Source organism: Aulonocara stuartgranti (assembly GCF_965226115.1).
Source record: "Aulonocara stuartgranti genome assembly, chromosome: 1".
Lineage (NCBI taxonomy): Eukaryota > Metazoa > Chordata > Actinopteri > Cichliformes > Cichlidae > Aulonocara > Aulonocara stuartgranti.
Genome location: NC_138939.1, coordinates 31271825 through 31296078, shown reverse-complemented (window position 1 = coordinate 31296078; position 24254 = coordinate 31271825). Strand labels below are relative to the sequence as shown.

Below are 24254 nucleotides of genomic sequence, written 5' to 3'. Positions count from 1 at the left end.
AGGCTCCTTCTACTGTACTGTTCATTTAAATTCCTCCTTTTATTCCCGTGTCTCATGAAAAACTCCAGCCAATAAAAAAATAAAAAAGTCACAAGCTTCAGACTTGGTCACAGGTTTCATTAAAGTATCTAATTAATGCCTGATTAGTTAGGCGCTACAAAATGTTTTAATGACTGCAGTGTGCCGTGGCAGAGAGGCCAAATTAACAATTTTACGTGGCATTTTTTCCCTTTTATCCATTATTGCTCATGTTTAGTATCCAGGATACCAGGCAGAAAAAAGCATGACTACACATTAAACCAGAATGGTGTTTTCTGTTAAGGAATGACAAGATAAGGTTGAGCCAAAACATTTAATACACATCATTGCAGGAGACATGCACTTAAAGCACTTTACACAGTGCACACTGCTCAACTGTAGCTCTCGTTTTGAAAACACATACAAACCATAAAATAATTTAAAACCGAAACACAGATTTTAAAAAAGGGGTTACACTGGATTTTGTTTTGTTTTCTTTTTTATACATGTTCGTAATACTGTTTCATAAAATGTATCACAGAAATTAGCTTTCGACACAGAGCAAACCATAGGAACTCAGGTATTACACTGACACTGTGCTTGTTGATAGTTAGCAAGAAAACTGACCGGTGACATCCAAGAGCGAATGTCACAGAGAGGACAACCGCTGGAAAGAAGAGGGGGAAGGGGGAGCAGGTGGAGAGGCAGGGAGAGAGGAACGAGGAGAACAGGGTGGGTCTATGGCCGTTCCTCTCTGATGAATAACAATCCAAGTGCACCAAAGGGTGGAAGGGAAGGGTCGATCGCTAGGCGTAGAAGGTCTCCACTTTCACTGCCTGACAGAACATTGTCATGGAGAAGACCAGACCCAGGATCTGCACAAACACAACAAAAACAGGCCGGCCATTAAAGGGTTCAGAGATCTGGGAGTGAAATATAAAAGGAACTTTTCATCTCACTTTTTGGATCACTGTGTACCTGCTCAACCATACATGACAAAAAGATATTCTCCCACTGTTACAGCGAACTCTTAGTGTAGCTAACTTAACTTATTGGACAAAGGATGGTGAAGACAGAGCTGCTAGGGAAGAGAGAACGATCACAGATCACCTAGAGGGTTCCTGTGACAGAGAAGGATGCTAGTAATAGACTGAGGAGGCAGATGTGATGATTCGCTGTGGCGAGCAGCTGAAAGAAGAGGAAGTGTATCTCTGATAATGATAAGGAGACAGTCCCAACACTCAAATAAGTGTAAGATATGTTGGCTAAATATTCTGCTTTATCTTTTTTAAGTAAGACAAAAACAGAGGTTGAAAGTCAATATCACATATCGGTTATAATATGCTTATTCAGGCACCTTTTCCACTCACTGTGTGCTTTTACACCTCTCTACATTTAATCATTACTTATTATTAATCTCTGGCTCGCTTCCACAGCATGTCTTTTGTGCTGTCTTCCTCCCCTCACCCCAACCGGTCACGTCCAGTGGCCGCCCCTCCCTGAGCCTGGTTCTGCTGGAGGTTTCTTCCTGTTAAAGGCGAGTTTTTCCTTCCCACTGTCGCCAAAGTGCTTGCTCATAGGGGGTCACATGATTGTTGGGGTTTTCTCTGTTATATTATTGTATAAAGTGCCTTGAGGCGACTGTTGTTATGATTTGGTGCTGTATAAATACAATTGAATTAAATTAAAAATGATCACTTTTATTCTTCAACACAGTCTGAGCTCTCTTAGTCAAGTTTTGTCATTTCTTTAAGTAGTCTTCAGGATGTTGGTTGACTTTTTGTTCAGTTCTTTTTCAACACAATCCCACACTCCTTCAATAATCTCGAGTGTCGAGCTCTGGGAGGCCAATCCATGACTGATAGTGTTCCACTGTGTTTTTCTATCCAGCTATGCTTTTATTGTGATGGCAGTGTGTTTGGGATCATTGTCATACTGAAAAATGAAGCTGCTGCAGATGGTATTGCACAGTGAATGAAAATCTAACAGTACTTATCTGCAATCAGAATTCAGTTTTGAAGAGATCATCAACACTACTGGCTGAAATGCTTCAGAGAACAGCTTAGTTGAAAGTCCAGTGTCAGCTATGTGTCAGGTTTTTGCTGGATTTTTTACTATTCATTTAGGATTAATTATAAAGGACACACTGCATGCCATTCTAAGATATTTCAAGTTTCCAGCTATTAGCTATTTGGGAATCTCATTGTTGGAGTTGAAAATACTATTTCAAGTCTGTAAAACTATGCTATCTTTGGTATTTTTCATAGATTCAGCTAAAGAAATGAGAACAGATTATAATTTTTTGTGACCTGCTGCTAGTAACAAAGTGCCCAAAGATACAATTTAAAATGAGTTGTCTGTTATTTGTAGACACAGCACCATCCCCTGAGTTAGATGACTTATTTATTCTTAAATGTTCGTCTAACAAAAAACATTGCCCTGAAAATGGTCAGGTATAAGGACTGGACTCAAAATGAGTACAAAGAATAACTATAATAGAACAATGACTCGAAAGTTTGGCTCCTTGTGGGCAAAATATAAAGAAATAAGAGGTGGCTCGACACGTTTGTACATGATATCTATGATGCAATACATCATACAATATGTATCCATAGAGTCGTTATTTTATACAATACAATCTACAATTATAGTAACACAAATGATACTAATAACAATGAAACATCACAATAATTATGATGCGTTTGATACCAGTAAAAAGTAACGATCAATTTACAATTCACTGACACTGGTATAAAGTGTTATGCAACCTGAGATCACACACATTATCCCACACAGACTCATTATGATGCATTATAGATATGGCTGAACCTGTGTGGTCCTTTACACAGCGATAAAGCCAGTCAGCGGAAAGTTATTCAGCAAATTTAGGCAGTGCATTTGTTCTCAGCCTTGAAAGAAACTTTGAAAAAAAACTTTCAAGTTAGGTTTGAAAACCTCTGAAGTGATTCATTATTAAAGGACATAGTTCTACTTCTGATGACTTTGTTCTTGTACCACTAAAATCAAACTTGTGCATCTCAATGGTTCTCCACTTTTTTCAAGGTGTAACACATCACTTGAGGATGCAGTCTGTTAATTAAGTGGCAGTTGTCTTCTATAATGAATTCACTAAGTGTGAATTCACTTTAGAGCGGGAAACTGGCATCTAAAGTAAAATATCAGTGGATTCACTGGGTAAAAAACCTCACTTTTGAATGAGACTGAGTTGGAAAGACTTGATGATATTCGGGCACTGTTAGCGCTCGGTTATTTGTGCAGGTTTGCACAATTTTTCAAGTTTTTGAATCATTCACTTGGTAGTTATAGAGCCAGTATGCTTCTCATCTGCATGCCAATAAAAAACTAGTTAAAGTAAACAAAGGTGCCTTAATTTAAAGTTAAAGACTAAAATAAATTCTCGTGTTTCTATGTAGGAGGACGTCCACATTAAGCCAGGTAAATTGTAAATGTGTCTCTTTCTCTCTGTTTCAGCTCTCCGCCCAGACATTCAGACTAAAAGAGCCTTTTTCTCCCCTGAAAACAGACCTTTTACTAAATTGGTCTCTGGAGTGTTTAAAGCTTAAAATGCCAGAAAAGTCGTTTCATTGTGCACGGGGGACAAACAGAGATGTTGCAAAATGGTGGCATTCAGACATTTCACTGTGGACACAGAAATGACACCGCAATGCTAATGTGCGCGCAAATCACTTTGGCACACACACACAAAAAAACTGCTTTTCAGATTTAAATGGCTCAATGCAGATGCAATCCAAGTGTGCATTTGCCTGACTGCGAGTGAATTAAATGATGCAGCTCCATTAACATAGTTTGAACTTTTTAGAATAATAAATCAACATCGTTTCATTATACAGAACTGGCCCTTATTGTTTCTGATTTGTGGGAGAGTCATAATTCAGTGAGCTTGCTTAATGGCTGCTGTTACCAGTATCTGTAACCTATTTTAAAATGTTCCTGTAGACCCTGCTGTGTCGCACGCACCGTAGGAAACCCTGATTAAACACTTCTCTCGAGCCTTGACCATAAAACTTCCCTAAAGCTAACTTTTGTGCACAGCCAAGATGGATGAAAATATGGTTTGTACACTCTCATAATTCAATTTTAGTCAACATGGTGTCTTAAAATATAAGTACCTTTAAAATTTCAGTTGCCTGTGTTTATATGAACTACTATTATGATAATCCCTCATTTATCCGAACTGTCTAGTCACTGGTTTGTTGAATTTATGGATATATTTGGGTTTATGTATAAGCAGATTCTAGGTTTTAAGTTGCTTTACTGTCACGATTCTCTGTCTCTAATGCTATGAGTAAAAAAATATCTTCTGGGGTTTATCTAAACCTCATCCACTCCTAAAATGTTTATTCCTAAAGTGCCTCCTAAAACACGCTGCACTTTAAGGGGTTTTCAGACATCTCTCTCGAGCTGTGTGCAAGCTGTGTGTTGCTAAATAAAGAGATGTCTGCGAGCCTTTAAAAAAACTATGCAAATCTTGCCAAACTGCAGCCACTGATGTGAATAATATCCACTGATGATTAATGAAAAATCTTGTGTAACATAAGCAGGCAAGCCTTTTGTTAGATCAAGCAGTAATATCATTAATATCGGTTGTGCTCCATCAGTTCATCTAATGTTTACTAACATCAACTATTGTAAATAATTATATGTACCCACAGACTGTAGATAAAAGATGGAGGTCTATAAACATGGAGCCAGTGGAGAACTTCCTTATGTGGCTTTGTGGTTGGTAAGAGCATGCAGTGCCTTCGGTTTCTCAAATCAATATGGTAACAGCCAAAATGCTGTAGCAAAGTCCACTGTTTATACTGGACTGAGATCTGGTGAATGTGGATGCCGAGAAACCAGTTTGGAATGATCTGAGCTTTATCCTACAGGGAGGAGCCATCGGAAGATGGGTACGCTGTGGTCATTAAGGAAAATGAGTGATCGTCATTTGGTTCGAAGGAGCCCAAAATATGATTTCATGATGTTTACACCAAATTCTAACCCTAACAAACTGAACTGTGTTCCAATCCTCCATCCGGTTGTTAAGTCTGACGTCACTAGCCGTGTCTGGGCCTAAACTCCGCTGCGGGTCCATATATCAAACGATCACTATGGCATTACTGAGAGTTGAAAAACTGTCTAAAGTCTTTCATCTTTAATAAAATGATCAGCGTTCTGCTCTACCAGGTGTAACAATTGAGTTTAACATTCAGGCATCCATGAAAACGGAATTTGTGACATTTAACGGAGTTAGAAGTTAGCAGGAAGTTAGCTCGCTAGCTTCTATCTAAATACAATATAGCATGTCCTGACTGCGGGGTTTTGGAAACAAATTAAAACGTACAGCTCTGTTATCACTTCCAACATAAATGAAGACAGAAAACTAAACAGCAGTGACGTTTGTAGGGTTACTGAAGTTTGGCTAGCTGGTATATAATGATGTGCTACGTGACCGCTAGCGACACAGCTATGTTAGCATAATATAAACAAGCTAACTTTTTTTTCCACTCTATAAAAGTTAACGTGAGTGTTCTCGGTGGTCAGGAACAAATGTAATCGCATGGCAGGATGCTGTAAAAGGACCAAACTTCAGCCAGGAGAACAACTGAGATAATCCATCCACAATACGAGGTTAGTCATTCATATACTGCTGCATGGGCTGGGCTGTAGTTACAGCCTAAGGTTTTAAAAACTGAGCTCTAATAAATGATTAGCGGTAATAAAAGCCGAGAGAGGTCAACAGTGATCACTGACTGTTTTAGGAGCTTTTTGAGATCAAATAGAAGAAAATATAAAACATTAAACATGTTAACAACACAAAAGCCATATTAAATGCAGACTACTTTAGGCCCGGAAGTAGGATTCGTCACGTCATCACTTAATGACCGGATTGCCCAGTTTTGGTGAGTTTGTTTGTAAACTGCAGCCTGTGGTCTTCTGCTGCTGAAGCTCATCTGCTTCAAGGTTTGATGTGTTGTGCATTCAGCGATGCCCTTCTGCATGTCTTGGATGTAATAAGTGGTTTTCTGAGCTACTGTTGCTTGCCTTTCAGCTTGAAGCAGTCCACCCATCCTCCTCTGACCTCGGACGTCAATAAGGCTGTGTGTGAAAATCCCACAGGAATCACTGAAATCACTTTTCTTCCCGATTCAGACGCTCGATTTGAACCTCAGAATAGAGTTTGCTGAGTTGTGACGATGTGATTGGTTGATTACATATCTGTGTTAACGAGCAGTTGAACAGGCGAGCGTGGAGTCTATGATTACACCACAAGTCTCTGCACGTTCTGTTAGATATTCACTCGGTTTTTCACTTGTAAAATTCTTACTTGCAATTATTTAAACCGTAAATAACTCCTTGTGTTGTACTGTACCACAGATTATTTACGACAAGACCGGAAGCTCTTCATTCTTCGATCTAGTTTTCATTTTGCTCTGTGTAGGTTTATCACGTAGGATGTTGCATGCAGGGTTTTCAAGGGCACTGAGACTCTAATGGGTGACTAAAAATCAGCCTACAGCCACACAGGAGCCTCGTGTGATCGATGTTCTCAGGCAGAGCATATTTCTCCACCCAGATTGTGAAACCACATCACGTATCACTTGGCTGGAAAGGAGATAAAAGAATTTTATGGAAAGTCAAACCTCCCTATGTGGTCTTCAGCAGTAACACAAGAGGCTTATATGGGCTCAAGCTGTCCACAAAAATCCTGCGTTCCTATGCTTAATGCAAAGGAAACAGGCAGTATTAGATTTATTTATCTCAAAGTAGGAGCCTTTTTCTGAAGCAGTGCCATAGATAGCAAGGATGGAGCTAAAGGGTCTTGGGGAAAAAAAATAAAAATCACACAGCTTTCCAGCTTCAATTACCTGAGTAAGTGCTGTGCATAGTGCAAAGATCCAAAGTGCCACCAGGTTCTCATTAAGCCAGTCCTTTACCCGCTCGTAGCACGGCTGCGGAGACACACAGAAAAAAAATATGCACATGATGAGCAAACATTAGCCCCCAAAAGTAAACTCACTATTAAGATGTCTTGTAATAAATACACAGGTGAAGGAACCCTTACAACGACTCTTTTCCTACTGTATAAAGAAACCATGATAGAAAATACTCCTAAGCTAAAGGATCCCATGTGGCAACATCCTTATCTACTAATCCTTTCTCTCTGACCTAATATTCTTTGGGAAAACTTTTTAAATTCGAAGCCCTGCTGTCTCTGTCTCCCTTCAGCAGTACAAACAGCAGTAATGTGAGTACAGGAGCAGCACATATGCCGTCTGTATCACTTCGACATGAGATGGGCCTGAATTTTTCATGTCTGACATTGCTTGAATTTATTCTGAAGGCAAGTTGACAGAAAAAAAAGGAGAACCCTCTCTCTACCCTCTCACTGCTTCGCCGTTTTTTGTTTTTGTCTCCAAGACAGTTTCAACATCCAGACTAGATTTAAAAATCACTTTTGAATGTACAATCTTTGTGTACCTGAGAGGCAGGAAGAAAAGAAAGTTAATTATTAGTCTTAGTTATTCTGATGCTCAGAAGTTTACGCAAGTAAAGAGAAGGAGATGGATTATCAAAAGCAAAGGAAGTGGCTGTCTCTGTGCAGATGAAAGCGGACATCAGAAGTAATGGAGTGGCATTTGCAATGAAAGCTATGTGACACACGGGCACTGCAGACATTTTAAAGCCGGGTGGTGAGCTCTGTGTGTGTCAATATGATAGATACACAGGAGAAAAGCCTGCCTGACACACTGTAGTAAAAGGGTAAGTGCTATCATAACAGGCTACAGTGCTGTTCTAATTTAATTATTCATTTCTGCAGACTTAACTTCCTGATTGTGCTATTTTATAAATGTCCTTACATCAAGGAGCTGAGTCAGAGCCAGAGAAAGCAAACACAATCAACTCTGCATTTCACTGGTACCGAAAAATATATATATATTTTTTTTCCTTGGTGTGCGGCAAAAGAGTTCTCGGCTGGATCAATATGGAAAGTCATGCAGTAAGCCAAAATTTCAGACATCTTCGAAGTTATTCATCAAAATGCTGCCCGAATGTAAACCCCTTGGACCAGAAAGCTGCATCTGAAAATATATAAATTCATATTTTTATTGTCTGACATCCACTGCAGACTCTCATAAAACCTAGGGGGGGGAAACCCCACGTTAGTAAACCTGAACCTGCCATGCCAGACACTAAACCCATCAACAACGTTCCAGGGCAAGCTAAAAAAAAAAATGTAAAAGAAACCGCAATCAATGTCTTTGCAACAATTCTTTGGCTGTTGTAGCCACTACTTAGTGGACTACACCACGAATTTCACTTTCCTTGCTCTTAATGTGGGATTTGGCAGCTTTGTGGCTGCTTAGTTGGCCAACACAGAGGAGGATTTAGCAGGTAAAGTTATTAGAATAGAAAACTATGACTGCTCAGCTTAAAAAACACTTATAAGTCCAAAAATCCTTTATTGCAAATTTAAAGCCCCATTCAACACATTTAAGAAACACTGTGCATAACAAGCACAAGTACCACACTGTCTTAAGTAACAGCAACAGTTTAGTTTAGAAAAATCCTTACAGTGGCACTGAACTGTAAGGCTGTGACCTGTACAGTCATTACTACCCATGCTGTAGTGGCAGGCCTGTGATATTGCCTGTGGGGATGGATGAGTGTGCCTGTGAGAGGCTCTAATGAAGAGTCTATGGATAGTGTGTGTGTGGGCAGTCGTGATAACGAGAGCATTGTGAGTAAAAAGAGCTGGACTGGAAAAGTGATGCGTGTGTGATCACAAGTCATTGCATGAAAGTCCTGCCAAGGTCCACGTCACCTGCATTTTCCACTCATCCTGGTTCATGAATATCATCCATTTCCAGCGAGCGCTGCAGCAGGTTTACATTGATGTTGACAGACAGTCTCTTTTTCACAGCTCTGGCCTTTTCAAGAATTCTGTGGTGTTCAAGTGGTAGGTGTTAACTCTGAACTCTGTCTAAAAGTGCAGCGTGTGCCGAATTTGCACTTTCCGTCCTGGTCTCAATGGATTCTCATGAATCTTGTTTTGGACTGTACTTTCCCCTGGACCACCTCCACCTTCATCTCTGCATCATTTTCCTCACTGTGAAAAGATGCTCTAACGTGTCAGTTAAAAAAGGACTCAGCTCAAATACGAACTAGATGATGTACAGCTGGGTTCAGACTTCAACTTCTGTCCTTAAAATAAAATCAACAGACTCTAACTGCCTTTCAAAAATTCTTTAACAGGGTAGAAAAAAAAGAAGAAGAAGAAATGCACATCTATTTTCAGTACATCTCTCAGGTACCCAAACATACTCTATGAGTAGTTTTCAATTTCAGTTGATTTTTAGTCAGTGGCAGGATTATTCCTTTGCTTACCAAACACAAATGAACTCACTTGTACACCTCAGAAATGGTTCAATTTACCATATTCTCAAGTCGATCTAAGAATACAAAAAACAGTATATACACATTATCATGTGCCAGCATGCTACGCCTGGCTGAAGTTAATCGAGGCCGGCCTATCGGCACGCTGGATGCTTGCATGCGTATCTGAGCTGTAGCTGCAGCCTTGCATGTCGACGAGAGCAGCATCTTTGATCTGATTGTTCTTGGTGGAAATCTTACTGGACTTAGGAACCGAGACGAGGTGCTTCAACCTGACCTTGTGCCACTCTTATGGTTGCACAGCGATGTCACGGTAGCACAGGCCTTTTTGGATTGGGAGTATATCCAGACACTTCCTCGGCCACTATTTAGTCTTCTGTTGATATATATGATATTTTTGTATTTTCAGCATAAAAGTGATAAAAAAAAAAGTGATTTTCACAGTAAAAAAAAAAAAAAGAAGATTTCTACATATTATGACTGTAAAAGTTGAACTGATGTATTTTTGATTGATTTATGGCTATTAAATGTTTCTGCAATGGCGATATACCATTTTGCATTTTATGGTCTAACACCGTTCCCATTGAATTCTCACCGTAATTTTAGAAATACTCTTTACAGCCAAACAGAGAAAGTTTGGCAGTTGCACAAACAAGTGGTGAAAAAGTTTGCTTGCTGTAATTTTTCCTTCCCTTTGTACTAGCAAAAGAATATACATATGCATATATATATATATATATAAATCCATTGCTAGTGTAGAATCATAGATGTGCCAATAACAGGTGTTAGCGGTTACTCAAATATGGCTTCTACCTTCTTTTGGTTCCTTTGGCTTTGAACTTAGTTAAAGCCTCTGCTACTTGTTTCCATTCAGTATTTTTATTCCGTTTGTGATTTTAGACCTCAGACCATCACATAAAACGTGTTTCCTTTTCTGGGCTTCTACAATGATTGTCTGAAGTTCACAATTTGTTGAAATTGCACTCCGGTGCTGTTGTTTCCATTGCCATGTCTAATAACCTGGTGGTGGTGCAATTCATTTACTGGCGACGGCCTCTGGGCTGGCCTCGTTGTCCTGTCCTTATTTGCTGTGTCTTTCAATTTCTTACAGGAAATTGGTGGGTGGAGCTGACCTGGTTAGAGATACAGCACACCTAAGCAAGTTGGGCTCAAAAGACTCTAAAGCATGCTGGTTGACTGACTGACATTCACACACTACTGTACACATTATTTACTCTGCATGATTAAAACACTGTGCAGTCTCCTTTATTTGTCACGTAGGTTTGAGTCTAACAGTGACATTAAAGAATCTCTGAATCCATTCATCCACTGGCTTCGGATCAAGCCAGTGGATATCTCAGCCTGTGTGGCTGAGATATCTAAAAGATGACCCTGTGCCTTTGTAATTCTGACAAAAGCAGAGTTTATTCAACTCTTCGCCCTCTCGCATAAACAGTTGCAGCTGTGATGTAGTTGTCTACAAAGGTTTTCATAGATCTTAAAAATTTTCAGGGCTTTTAAAATGTGACTGCGTCTTTGTGTGTGAATGCTGTCGAGCCTTTGTTTGAACCTGTCATTCCAACCTCGTTTCTGTTCGCCTGTCAGTGAATGCATAGCGGGATTTTTTTGACATTGTTTGACACCGTGAACACTTAACCGCCAATGACAAGAGCCACAAAAATACAAACCAAGACAAAGCAGCAGACCTTTATTCCTCCAGTATTACATGCATTATTGAAATATTTACTGAACGGTACTAAGAGGCATTCATAAAACTTGAATGTGGGGAAAAGAAACACTCCCATCTGCTCCGAGACACTTGAGCAACGCAAACCTGCCGGTGGCCTTGAACAGCATCTGATTTGTACTTGTCGCTTGGAACCCGACAGAAAAATCACTCGAGTATAAAATGTGTGACTTCACACTGGGAAGCTGTTGAAACTGAATTCAGTTGGACAATACTAACACACTGAGGGCAACATCTGAGTACGCGTTCAATTGAAGCGAGGTATGCAACAGATATCCACATTCAGTGCAGAAGTGAATGCAGGTATTATTGGAAGAGAGAGCTGCTGTGCTTCACTGAGAACTACAGGGACAGAATCCTTGATCTGCAGACAAACATGAATCAAAATATAAAACAAGCCACATTAATTTATTGTCAAAATGCCTTTCAAGCCGCAGGCGCTAGTGAAATTCAGAAGGCCAACAAGCAGTCACCTGAAGGGCGTAAATATGCCTTATTTTAAAAAAAGCTTTCAGTGGTTTATGCAGAAGCTGATCTCACAAAGAGAAATAGGAAAAGCTTTCAAAGGTTGCACGTTTTCATTTTGAAACGTGAAAACCATTGTCGTTTGTCAGCTTGGCCCTTTGTGCATAATGGCACCGAATTCAAATTCTGCAGTTTACGAGAGGAAACCAAGATTTATTGGTGACTGCTGAAGCTCATGTCTTCAGTTCAGTACCTGTCATCTTCTGTAAGAGTCTTTGTTTCACAGTTCACATTTGACAACTCTATCTGTAAATCCTCTTCCACTTATCCAATTCAGGGTTGCAAGGGAGGCTGGAGCCCAACCCAGCTGCCATAGGTTACCAGTGTGTCACAGGCCTGACAGAGAGACAGACAACCGTTCACACTCATGTTCACACCTATGGGCAATTTGCAATCTGCATGTCTTTGGACTGTAGGAGGAAGCCAGAGAGAACCCACGAAGACACAGCGAGAACACACAAACTCCACAGAGAAAGGTCCCAGCAGCAGGTGGTGGAGTCGATCCCAGAGCCTTCTTACTGTAAGACAACAGTGCTAACCTCCAACATTTGATAAATCATAAACCAATAAATATAAATGTAATCTTTCTTAATATAATGACTATATTCTGTAGAATGATAACAAAACATTTATCTGACCATTTAGTGGGAAATCAGGAGCATTCTGTGCATTCTGGCTGGCTAATGTCCATCAGCACATTCATCTAAAAATTGTGGAAATTTAACGTTTGACAGTTTGAAAAAGTTCAGAAAAATGCTGGTTTGAAAAGCAATCATTTTGAGGAGCTCTTATAAGTACTTTCAAGGAATAAAAGGTTTAGATCAGAATATCAAAATTATACTCCTGAACTTGCAACACTAGCTATAGATACAAAATAAAGTCACCTCACAAGCTTTGAAATGTTCAAGAGATTCACAGCACTTGTTCTACAGCAAGAGTGGGTAATTCATTTCCTCAAGGGGCCACATGAGAAACCGGGACTGTTGTGGAGGGTCACACAAAGAAGCTTAAAGGAGACAAAATTAATACTGAGCAGAACTGAGCTCAGCCCTCCACAATAGTCCCAGTTTCTCGTGTGGCCTCTTGGGAAAATTAATTGCCCACCTCTGATCTCGAACCATGCATTCTGTGGCTGTTTCTGCAGGCAGCATCTGGCACCCTTGATATGATTTCTGAAACGGCCCATTTGCTATTTTGTTGCAATAACTTAATAACATCAGACGCCGAACGGAACAAAAATCGTTGCCATTACTGTTCATCGCCTTCACTCCTAATGATGTTGTATGACTGGCTTAGTGCTGCTGGACTGCAGGAGTCTCGGTGTGTGAGGTAACCGTAACGCTCTCTGTCCTTAATGATGACGATCAACTTCAAATCTTATTTTTATCTCCTCCATATAGGATGATAATAATCAGATGCTGCAGTTGGCACACCTGTTGTCTGCTGGGAGCTGCGCCTCTCTTTTCTTCTTTTTCATTAAACATAATAGCTTCATTACGCTTAAAGGCTCACACCTTATACAGCCACTGAGACACTTTGCCAGTGCCAATTATTCCATTTATATTATTTGACATTTTCTTCCCATTAAAAGCTACTGAACCCTTTCTTTTGCAAAGAGTGGGTGCAACAATCACATTTGATGGATATTCCAGAGAATATCGTGTCCACCGTGGAACGGTCAGACCAAAGTTAGGATTTTCTAAACATGGAGATGAAACGCAAAGAAAATGGTGGGTAGGAAAAACTTGAAAGCACTAGAAAGCGATGCCTGTTAATGCAGAAAGATTCAGTGGCAGCACCTGCTGTACTAACAGCAGGGAGATTCAAGGCAGCCAGGCTGCAGGAGAGGGGCAGAGATCAGAGATGTTCTACAGAACAGGCACAGCGGTAGGCAGGTGAAGTTAACTAACTGGCTTTGGGCATGTGTTAAGGCTGGTCTATTTATCACTCACCATCAATAATTAAATGCACAGTTTAGAAAAATTATGCAATCATATAAATCAGTGTGTTTCAAGTGTGGGGTGCTATACAGTGATCAACCATTCAAACCAATTTAAACCGCTGACAGGCTGATCAACAATGTAATGTTCTGCTTGGGTGGTGGCATGAATGTGGATTTTACTTTGACGTACACCACTTCATAAATATTGCAGACCCCACCATTCAGCAGGCCAGTGCGCCCCGGCACACCACAAAAACATCTCGAAGATTGCAATAGAGAAGCCGCTGCACTGATCCTTCCAGTCGAACAAGATCCTCTGGAACACGTCTGATGCACAGAAGTATATGCTGAAAACTGCAGGATCCAGGAGATCTGCTGCTAATGAGCTACATATTACTGGGCAGATGGTTTTAACACTGAGGTCGATGGGCGTACATATATAGAAATTCATGCTGTTTGCTAAAGTCTAGCCATTATTGTTTTAATCTGTGCAATCCAAAGATCAATTTGGGTCACCAAAGGTTACTAAAACATTAGAGCATGTGTGACAGGCTAATAATAAAGGCTAGCTGTAGGGGACAATTTGATGCATCATCCGCCAATAGGAACTCATTAGTCATCAAGATGTAGCCCGCTGAAAGACTACAAATTTAATAAAATTCAATAAAAAACAGTTTGGAATGAGAGATAATTCTGAAAATAAGTGCACGGTTGTTCAGGGATGAAATTTCTTTAATATAGGTGCACGACTGTTATATGTATGTATGTAAAAGAAAAGAGGCCAATTTTCTCACCAATTCATTAAACCTCCAGATTGATTTAACGATTGAAGTGCTGAGACTAACTGCGTTCAAGAACTGTGTTCATGGCAAATCTAACGGAAGAATATCAAGAGAAGAGGTAGCTGCTTCAGTTCAGAATAATTATGTTGCAATGACACTGCAGTAATGTAATGATACTGTAGTAAAACATTCAGTGGAGCACAGTTTTACAGGGTGATGAACAGGCCACAAGTAGGTGGGTTTGAATGAATGTGCTATTAATACCAGCTGTCCCTCCATATTATCACAGCATACTCAATTACCTCTCCAGAAACAACATCCAGTCTTGCTAAATCATGTGAAGCTTTGCAAACTGTCCAGACAATAACACGTGTTCCATTTTTATTCAGTCAAACCTGCAAAAATGATGTATACTATATATACTACTACTACTATTTACCACTGCAATCCCACAGCTTCCTCACCTTTCTCACCGGTGCACGGACAAGCATCTATTTATCGTAGTTCTGGCCTTTTGAACCTTTTGGCTTTTTAAAATCCTTTTTGTGTGCGATTTTGCAGCAGCCGAAGTGCAAAATAATGATGTATACTATATATACTACTACTACTACTATTTACCACTGCAATCCCACAGCTTCCTCACCTTTCTCACCGGTGCACGGACAAGCATCTATTTATCGTAGTTCTGGCCTTTTGAACCTTTTGGCTTTTTAAAATCCTTTTTGTGTGCGATTTTGCAGCAGCCGAAGTGCAAAATAACACTAAATAACACTGACTTATACCAACTTTTGCCACACAATGCAGCTGCGTCTCTGAAAATAGAATTAGGAGAAATCCTCACAGTCGCAAGCAAAAAAAAGCTGGATCTCTGAAGATGAAAGAAAACCCTGCTTTTTGAATGCTTCCAGAGATACATGAATCTACTGAAAATTCCCCTTTGATATCAGGCAAAGACAGCCTTATGAAGCCAGCAGTAAAATACATTGACTTTTTCATTAAACCTTTCTTATCTTTATTACCTGCTTTTGTTCAGGACGCTACCAGCATGCTTAACAAGCTCAAACAACTGGAAAACACTCACACACATACAGACAATTTCAAAACCATGCACATTAAGTAATTGTACACAATTATAGATCATGTGCAGGGCCCAGCAGCACTCGGCTACTTTTTTGGTGGTCGCCATAATCCCATGACAATTAGGAGTGATGGATGTTCATCCGAGGTAAGCACATTATTTTTCAAAGCAACAATAGACCTAATCTTAAGCTATCTTTAGATAACAGCAAGGAGAGAATACAGCACTTACATCTTACCATCTTTGTACACATCTGTATTTAGAGTTTTCATCCAAAGTGGCTGGAGGAAAATGCCTCTTACGGTCAGTTCCATGGAAAATTTGCAACGTGGGTACAGAAATAACAGAAACTAACCTACAAAGAAATGTTCCCGAACCAACAGAAAGAATGTTATAAATTGGCACAAAGTGGGGGTATGATTGAAAAAGATGATGTATTGATCCAGATCTTACCTGACCCACCAGTTTTAGCAGGTCTTTGACTCTACAAGATGAACAGCTACACAGCTATCATGATTGGGTCTAACACCTAGGGGAGGGGTCCTACAAGTGCAATCAATGAAGTCGTTGCACAGACAGATCTCCATCTGGCACAGATGGAGATCTGTTGTTTTCTCAAAAGGAGTTTACTATTAATCATTTCAGTTACTGCAAAACCTCATCGATCATCTATAGGCTAGAATGTCCCAGCTGCAAAGTTGTTTACACGGGAAAAAAATGAGACATTTACAGGAGAGCAGAGCACAAACACTCCACATGCACGGGCAATATTAGTTAGCCCATGGCTAGACACTACCTGGACCTCCATATTAGTAACCCATCTATACTGTAGGCCTTTGGAAGTGATTACATCATTCTTTCCATACAAAGATGTGACACATAAAGGAGACTTAACCAAAAGGAAGCTTTCTGATTTTATAAATTACAGGCCTGGGTTAAATGACGACTTAGATTTTACTGTTTTATTCAATCTTATTTGAATCTTATTCAATTTAAATAGTTAGATTGACTAAGATTCAAGTTACACTCATGGTATTATAGCAGTATAATACAATTACACTAGTGATTTGCATTCGTATTCTTCTGAGCTTCAACACCTGGCTTAGGTTTTTAAGTTTGCCATTAGTGAAATCCCCCCAAAAAGGAACTGTTTCCATGAAATCTGTTCCCTGGTGAATGCCTGTATGCTGAAATGGAAAGGAGCTTTTTCAATCTGAATTAAACATGGCCAAGCCGTGAGAGTAAAAGTACTTTGAATGTTATTTAAAGATGAGAGTACCTTGAAGTGCTTTGATTTTTAAGCTAAATTGCACTGCTGGCTTTAACCTGGCCAGAATGTAAGATCCCGATAAAAGAAATGCATGTGAAATGCAGTTATTCTGTTTCATGCTTCTTTTCTTCTAATGTGCTGAAATCCACAAGGAAAACAAAAACTCTCTGTACGGTCCAGCTGCTAAGAATTAAAAATATGACACTAATAATACATTAGAAAAACATTAGTAGCACCAGCAGTCAAGTCCTTCTGGAGAGAGGTGATTAATTCAATAACCACTATAATGAACACAAAAATCTCCCAGGCCTCCTGTTTACTTGGTGAAGTGCTGGGCTGCTGAGGTTTAAAGGCTTCTCCTTTTTTAACTGCAAAATGACTGCTGACAATTTGTGAGTCAGACTGTTTTGAAGCAGATGAATTAGACGTTGATTGTGGTCCTGAATTGATTTCAGATTCGAGATCAAGCAAAGAATTGCCCGTTAACATCCCAAATTACAATTACTTACCAAGTACTTGGTATGCTTGGATAATCAAGCGTAGGTAAGAATTCTGATTGGATGCAAAAGCAGCTTTATATGGATTGAACTTTTAGACATTTTAGTAAATGTGAGCTCAGAGGCATCATGAAAGAGGCTTATTATGCTTGTCCTTATTTTCTGTCACATATACTATATATACATACATGGGGATGCTCAGGCTGCTCTACACTCTCGGTTCCAGACAGTTCTGTCTAGTCTTGACTCTGTATGTCGGTGAGCACAGAAGCCTGTTGTTCAAACCTTCTGTTTGGGAGGGGCAGCCAATTAGAAAACAGCCACTTTTAAGGTTGAGTGAGAGAAGCTAAAGTAGTCTGTTTCAGAGAGCAAATGAACCGAGCCTTAGTATAAGGTCATTAATGATTATTTAGAACGATGAATCATGTAAATATAATCTAGTAGAGTCATTTTGTCTCAAATCAAACAAGCCTTCTGCTCGACAATCGCCGATTTGGATGACAATTTTACAGCAGAACATTTGAACATTTATGATGGTAGCTGTGAAATTTTAGTTTCATATATCAAATATTTTCAAGATACATTTGGTTTGAAAAATATCCGTCGACCCAATTTTTTTTTCTTTTTTTTTTGAAAATGAATATATCAGAAACTATTAGAGACAAAAGCCTGACATTTTCATTGGTCTTTCTTACCATCAAAATGAATCAGAATCTGTAATTTGGGAGAGATGCATGAAAAAAAAAAGTACTGGCTAGGTAAAATGTGAAGAAAAAGGCCTGCACAGTCCTGCAAAGACTCAATTTTGAGCACACACTATAACCCCCCCCCCCTGCAAATTCGACATGGTGTATTACAAAATGCTGTATTACAGCATGGTGTATTACAAAATAAAGCATGTAGAATCTTTTTAATGTGAAATTCACAGGCACATAGATGAAGAAAAAGTCGTTTTCAGTCAGCGTCCATGTTGGATTGAACGAATATGATAAGTTGTGCCACAAAAACAAAAGTATCAGTAGACTGCTCGGTCCAAACAGAGGAAAATACTGGAGGTACTCTTATTATAACTAAGAAAATTACACATTACATATGCTTAATAACGTTTTGAAGTTAAGACTATTAGCAAAGTAGGATATTGACTAGATATTTACCTGAATCAGAGAACTGTGACACGTAATTGCTCCTCTGAGTTAAGCAAAACCTCTATCATTAATACTATCTCCATCATTATCTAACAGTAGGCTGCAATGCTCTCAAGTTTTCCAATTTTCAAGTTTACAACACTACATTTAATTCGTCTTAAATCTTTTAAATTTTTCTCACGTGCAGTTGTGTTTATGATTTTGCAGGTGATTAAAATGATACGTGGCTGCGCTGACTCTTTACACACCAAATGTGTTTGAGGATGGGTTTAGCAAACTAAATATATCCTCTGCAAAAATAAAATTGTGGAAAAAAACACCACAAAAGAAGGAATATCAGTAGCACAATTTGAAGTTGTTGTATACTTGGGTTTATATGTCTGAACTCACCGCTGTCCACCATGTTCCCGGGTTGTCCAGGCCACAGTTGTCGCTGTACTCCAGGCAGCAGGAGTCTGGCACGCGGCTGGCGTTGTAAACCTCAAACCAGTCTGTGTGGTTGGTCACTCCACAGCAACGAAACTGCGCCGGGAGAAAAACAATGAGCCTTCAGAGTCTGACCTTTTGTTATCATCACACTGAAATCCTAATTCACGGCAAAAGAAATATACATCCTCCAGTGATGGGCACGAAAGCTGTTTACCTCGCACGAATTAAAATTCCTTGGGTAAAATAACCGATATGTGCTGAGCATATAAAACACCTCATCCGCCTGATATTGAGCTGTAGCCGTCTCAAAGCCTTAAAATAACTTTCTAACTCGCCCCACTTTTCTTTTAAATAAATATTTCCCCGCTTTGAGATTGGTATAGATTTTTTTTATATAAGGCATCGTGGCTTTCAGCACAATTCATTTCATCAGTGTAGTTGAAAAGATTAAATGCCTCTGAAAGAGATTTATTTTTTCATCTGGTGGACTTAAATTCCACAGGGGAATAATGCTGTCTGCGTGGGCACAGTTGGGGATTTTGTGTTAATTTAAAACTTACTCACTTCCTTAAACAATGGAAGCACTAACATGAGGAACTACAGAATTCAAATCACCAGAGAGAGCTGGGAAATAAAGATGTAAACTTCGGTCAGAACACACAGTCAGAATATTCAGATGTTATCACCTTGGAAAGTTAACGACCAAATGTGCGCAGCCAGTACAGATTTATTATACCGAGGATTCATTTAGTGCCTTTTGGAGCTCTTTCCTGCTCTGTCTAAGGTAGATCTACGTCTACATGCATGCATACATAGCTCCATAGGTGGCCATTAATAATATTCAGGGTGAACTTTGCTCCAGGGACATCTGCTGCATTATCCATTCAGTGAGTCAGCATATATGTAAGAGGCTTGGGAGGGAGTGACAGAATGAGAGCTGCCGTATAATGATCTTCATCTCAGCCAGACTCTGTGGAGACCCATACATACACACAGCGGCTGATCTGACAAAGGTGTGTGTGGGGGGAAATGCACGTTCACGCTCGTGCTCTAGCATTTTCAGGCAGCGGTTCATTCAGGCAGATTCTTCTTATGGCATGATCCAGCGTGCAGGAAGAAAATCAAATGTGCGCATTTACACCTACACGTATAAACACACCTGGATTTGCATACAGTATTTGCATAGCAATAGATTTCTTTGTCATCATTTATGTCTTATCAGTCACCACGCACACACACATTCACAGGTAAACACGCACTAGACACACGTATACACACCAACACAGAGCAGAGCCAAACAACCAGCATGCACCGCACATTTACTAATGGTGCAAAACTACAAGCCATAACACAGGATCTGTGATGTAAAAAAAAGAAGGTCCAAAGAGCCCCTAAGTCTGCGATCTATCATTTGATGTCTCCCAAACGCATTTTCTAACAGCAGCATCCGTCCTCTGCAATCCTTAATTCCAAATCTGTGTTTTTCACATTGTGTTTTCTTTGGAGAGATATATAGAGGAAGAAAACACATATATATATAAATATTGCAACAGGAAAATGCACATCAAAGTGAGAGCTGGAGACAAAGATTACCTCCGAGAGTCTATGATGTTTGCATTAATCTCTCTGAAAACATTTTACCACAGCATTTAAACCAGGAACGCTTTAAGTGTTTATTACTGTCAGCAGAGTCATTTCAAGACACGTCTTCTGGTGCCATTTCTCAGATTGGTGGTGTTTCTTTTATTAGCCGACTTATAAATGTCCAGATCCTATTAACGGCTAAAAGGATTGCAGTATTTTATTCGTATATTACCCTGAAAGGAGAAATGTAAAACGAAATGGTGTTTCCGCATTTCACTATTCACTTATAATTTAACGTGATCCCAGTGGCACAAAACCCCCCAAAACAAAACAAGAAAAAGAGACAGTGAAACTCTTCCAATAGCAAAGATAAGTACTATAACAATGAATAATGCAGTCAAAATGTCACAGATTCAAGCTTGTGTTGTTGTATTTACTATTATCGGCACAGTTATATTATTTCTTTTAAAGCAGTTAAATCTAAAATAGATGCATCCCAAAGCATCGCCTACTCCCTCCGGTGATCTCACAACTTACATCAGTTTGTACTATCATCCAGGCGTTGGTCAAACCCACGTTGCCCTCTGTGCCAAAGAGCTGCAGACCCTTCTTCAGATCTCTTTGGGCGTAGTGGTCAATCTGAGAACACAGGACAGGAAACGCGGTTATTTAAGGCAGGACAACAGGACAATTTACTTTAACAAAACTACTTTTTGCTACTGTGTGGGTGAGATGTTATAAAGGACATCTTCTCTATACATTTCAGAGCAGCTGGTTTCCATTTTCATCAGCGGAGGACAAATGTGATTTAAACTCAAGTGGCAACAAATAACCACAGACTCAGTTCTCATTTGGGAAAAGCACAATCTGTCAGGAGTGAACCAGAACAGAGTGTTTTTGATACCATATATTTTGATTTTGACTTGACGAAAGACAGTACTAAAATGTTTTTTATGAATATATATTGTTCTATTGTTTATCGCAGGTTTTCTATAATTAAACATACTTAAAATAGAGAAGAGAAGAAATTGCTCCGTTCTTTCATCAATGCATGAATGTGTCTTTGTCCCACTTATAAAGGCAGCAAGTATAGTAAAATAACACAGCTATAATTAGCAATCCACCTACATACATACATACTGAAAGCTTACAGCACGGAAATACTCAGTTCATCCTCAGCTACTGCGTATGTGAGTGGTGTGGTAAAATTACACATAAGGCGTCCTTTGGTATTGTAAAGTAAAACCCTTAATAAATGGGAAGGATTACTGGTGTGAAGTGATGCATTTTAACCTAAACCGCAATGTTTTTCCAAACCAAACACCAGACCTAAACTTAATCAGCTGATTAAAGCTACTTAGATTTAGGTTTAGATTCTCAAACAAGATAAGAATCATTGTTTTCTAGGTGATAAACCTGCAACGCCTATCACTCCTCCAACCTAATGTGGACTTAAAAAGGTCTACAAAAGGGGGGTATTATCTTATCAACCAATATTTCCATGGTTGTACCTTCTGGCATCAGTGCCAACAAACACCTTGGAGTGAGAAAAAAAGGTAATATTTAATAGGATGAAAACACATTGTCTAAAACTACTGACTGGTACTGACTGGGGGGTTATTGAATGTCAAGAAAAAGCTGTACTGTTTTAAAGAGTTTCATTTGAAGGCAAAAAGAGTGCTGTGCTCACAAGTTAAACTTAAACATCTGCCTACGACGTAGCCTACAAAAGGGGTCAACAGTACGCCGCAGCTTATGAATGACTGACTCTTCACTGATGACCACAGGTTACGTTATGAGCCAAGATGGCTACCATCTGCGAAGGATTCAGTCATATTTTCCTCGTCCCAACCTGCCACACCTGCGTAACTCGTGCCTTTTGCTTTCTGTATGACAGTTTGAAGTAGAAAGTAGGAGGTTAATTTGGTTAATTTTCTACATGGATCACCCCTGTTGTATTTTGGTATGCTTGCTTTGTTTCTTTGTTTTTTCATGAGCCCCTAGACTGTCAAAAAAAGTTAGATTTAGGCACTAAAAAGTACTTGTTTAATTTTAAGAAATCATTGTGATTTAGCTTCAAATTTGTCACAACATTAACTATTTGTGAAAAAAATTGTCACGACAACCATCCATCAGTCATCTTAAACGATGGTGCCAGCAGGCTAAGCAGGGTATTCCAGAAGTCGTTCTCCACAGCAATACTTTCTGAGGCATTCCCAGATGAGGCATATAATCATCTGGCCTGGAGGGAGGCACATCCAAAGGGAGACTCTAGCACTTCACCTGAACTGGCTCCTTTCGACATGGATGAGCAGCACCTCGACTCTGAGGTCTCTCCAGATGTGCTTATCAGCCTATCTCTAAGGCTAAGCCGAGTCACACTAGAGAATAATTTGCTCAAGATTTTTTTTTGGTGAGCATCAGACCGTTGATGACTGATAAATCAAGAACTTTGTCTCTTAGCTTAGCTCCATTTTTAGTCTGCATGTCTCTCTGTCCCAACCCGATGGAGAACTCCACTGTTTTGCAGCAGAGAAAAACATTGGCATGCTACTGCAAGTAAGAACCACCAAACTAATGCTGTAACTTCATTATTTTTGATATGAGAGGACAGCTGGTGCACATCTCTGAGACACCAGTGGCTGTAGTGGCTGTAGTTTCTGAGACCGCTGGAATGATCCCACTTGTTTTCTAGTCTTGTTTGTTCACTATATTGATTGGACTGATTAAAGTGGTTAAACTGCTGCATGGTTAAAGGAAAAACATGATAGGAAATTATAGTTTATGGAAGACCGGTGTTGGTAGTTGCATGCTTTGAAGGAATATCACCACTAAACATCGTTTGGATACATGAACTTTGAGCACTGAGCTGCTGCAGTCAGATCCTCACTCTCAGGCTATATTCCACACCACTTTTCACATGATATTAAAAGTGATAAACTGTGGTCAGCAGTGAGAGGACTAGATTGGATTTGGGCGGCAGACCACTGAGCTGGTGTTCGGTAAACAGGCTCCATGCGGGTTTAGTTTAGAAGGTTTGGCTTAGCAGAGTGAATCTAAACAAACAAGATAAAAACCCTGAACAAAATCAGCTTTTGCAGTGAGCTTTGAATCAAGAGAAAACAAACTGGGGGCGTGAACACAGTCACAGAGGTAAACATGATTAAATACCCTCAAGCCTTTGAAGTTCATAAAATCTGAAGAAAAAAGAGAGCATGTGCGCTATACACACTGCGGGCAAACAAAAACTCCAAAGCCGCTCAGCCTTATTTACACATTTAGATGGTGGACCCCATCAAACATCAATCACATTGATCTCCACTGACCTCGTGCTTTCCTACACAGTAGCCTTTTAGCATCTGCTTTGCTCCAGACACATAACCCTTACATCAAGCCTGACTCAAAGCACTCAGATACTCAGTGAACACGGTCTTCATTTGACCAAACGACATTTAAATGCTCAATGTGCTTTGCTCCATAGCTCTTCTGGCTTTCTGTGTGTTATTATATCAAATATGAGAATATTTTGCTCTCTCCACAGACACTCTCTCCAGTTTGACATTTCCACGAGAAGAAAGTTATTTTAAATTGATGGCAAAATAGATAAGGGCCATACGTCAGTCTTTTAACGCTGTGCCTTCATCCAGCTGCATTTAGTGGCTGATTTTCTCCTTAAATACTGTCTGAAACTTGTTTAAAAATAGCAGAATGTCATCATAATCAAATGCAGATCCTATATTCGAGGATTCATTAAAGGTCATTAATGCCTGCTTGGCTGATGACTGTGTGAAGCTGTTTTATCAGTCTAGTGGCT

General features: G+C 39.6%; 1 protein-coding gene across 2 annotated transcripts in view; it reads right to left on the bottom strand.

Annotated features, from left to right (window-relative positions):
• Nucleotides 1-338: 338 nt before the first annotated feature.
• The window catches only part of tspan4a (tetraspanin 4a), a 172598-nt gene continuing 148682 nt past the window's right edge, over nucleotides 339-24254 (bottom strand). For both annotated transcript variants that reach the window (XM_082535689.1, XM_082535688.1), the window contains 4 exons: nucleotides 20978-21079; nucleotides 18818-18949; nucleotides 6912-6995; nucleotides 339-893 (listed from right to left, as the gene is read on the bottom strand). In XM_082535689.1, coding sequence (XP_082391815.1) covers nucleotides 825-893; nucleotides 6912-6995; nucleotides 18818-18949; nucleotides 20978-21079 — 387 coding nt within the window. In that variant the 3' untranslated portion in view covers nucleotides 339-824. The remainder of the gene's footprint in view (nucleotides 894-6911; nucleotides 6996-18817; nucleotides 18950-20977; nucleotides 21080-24254) is intronic.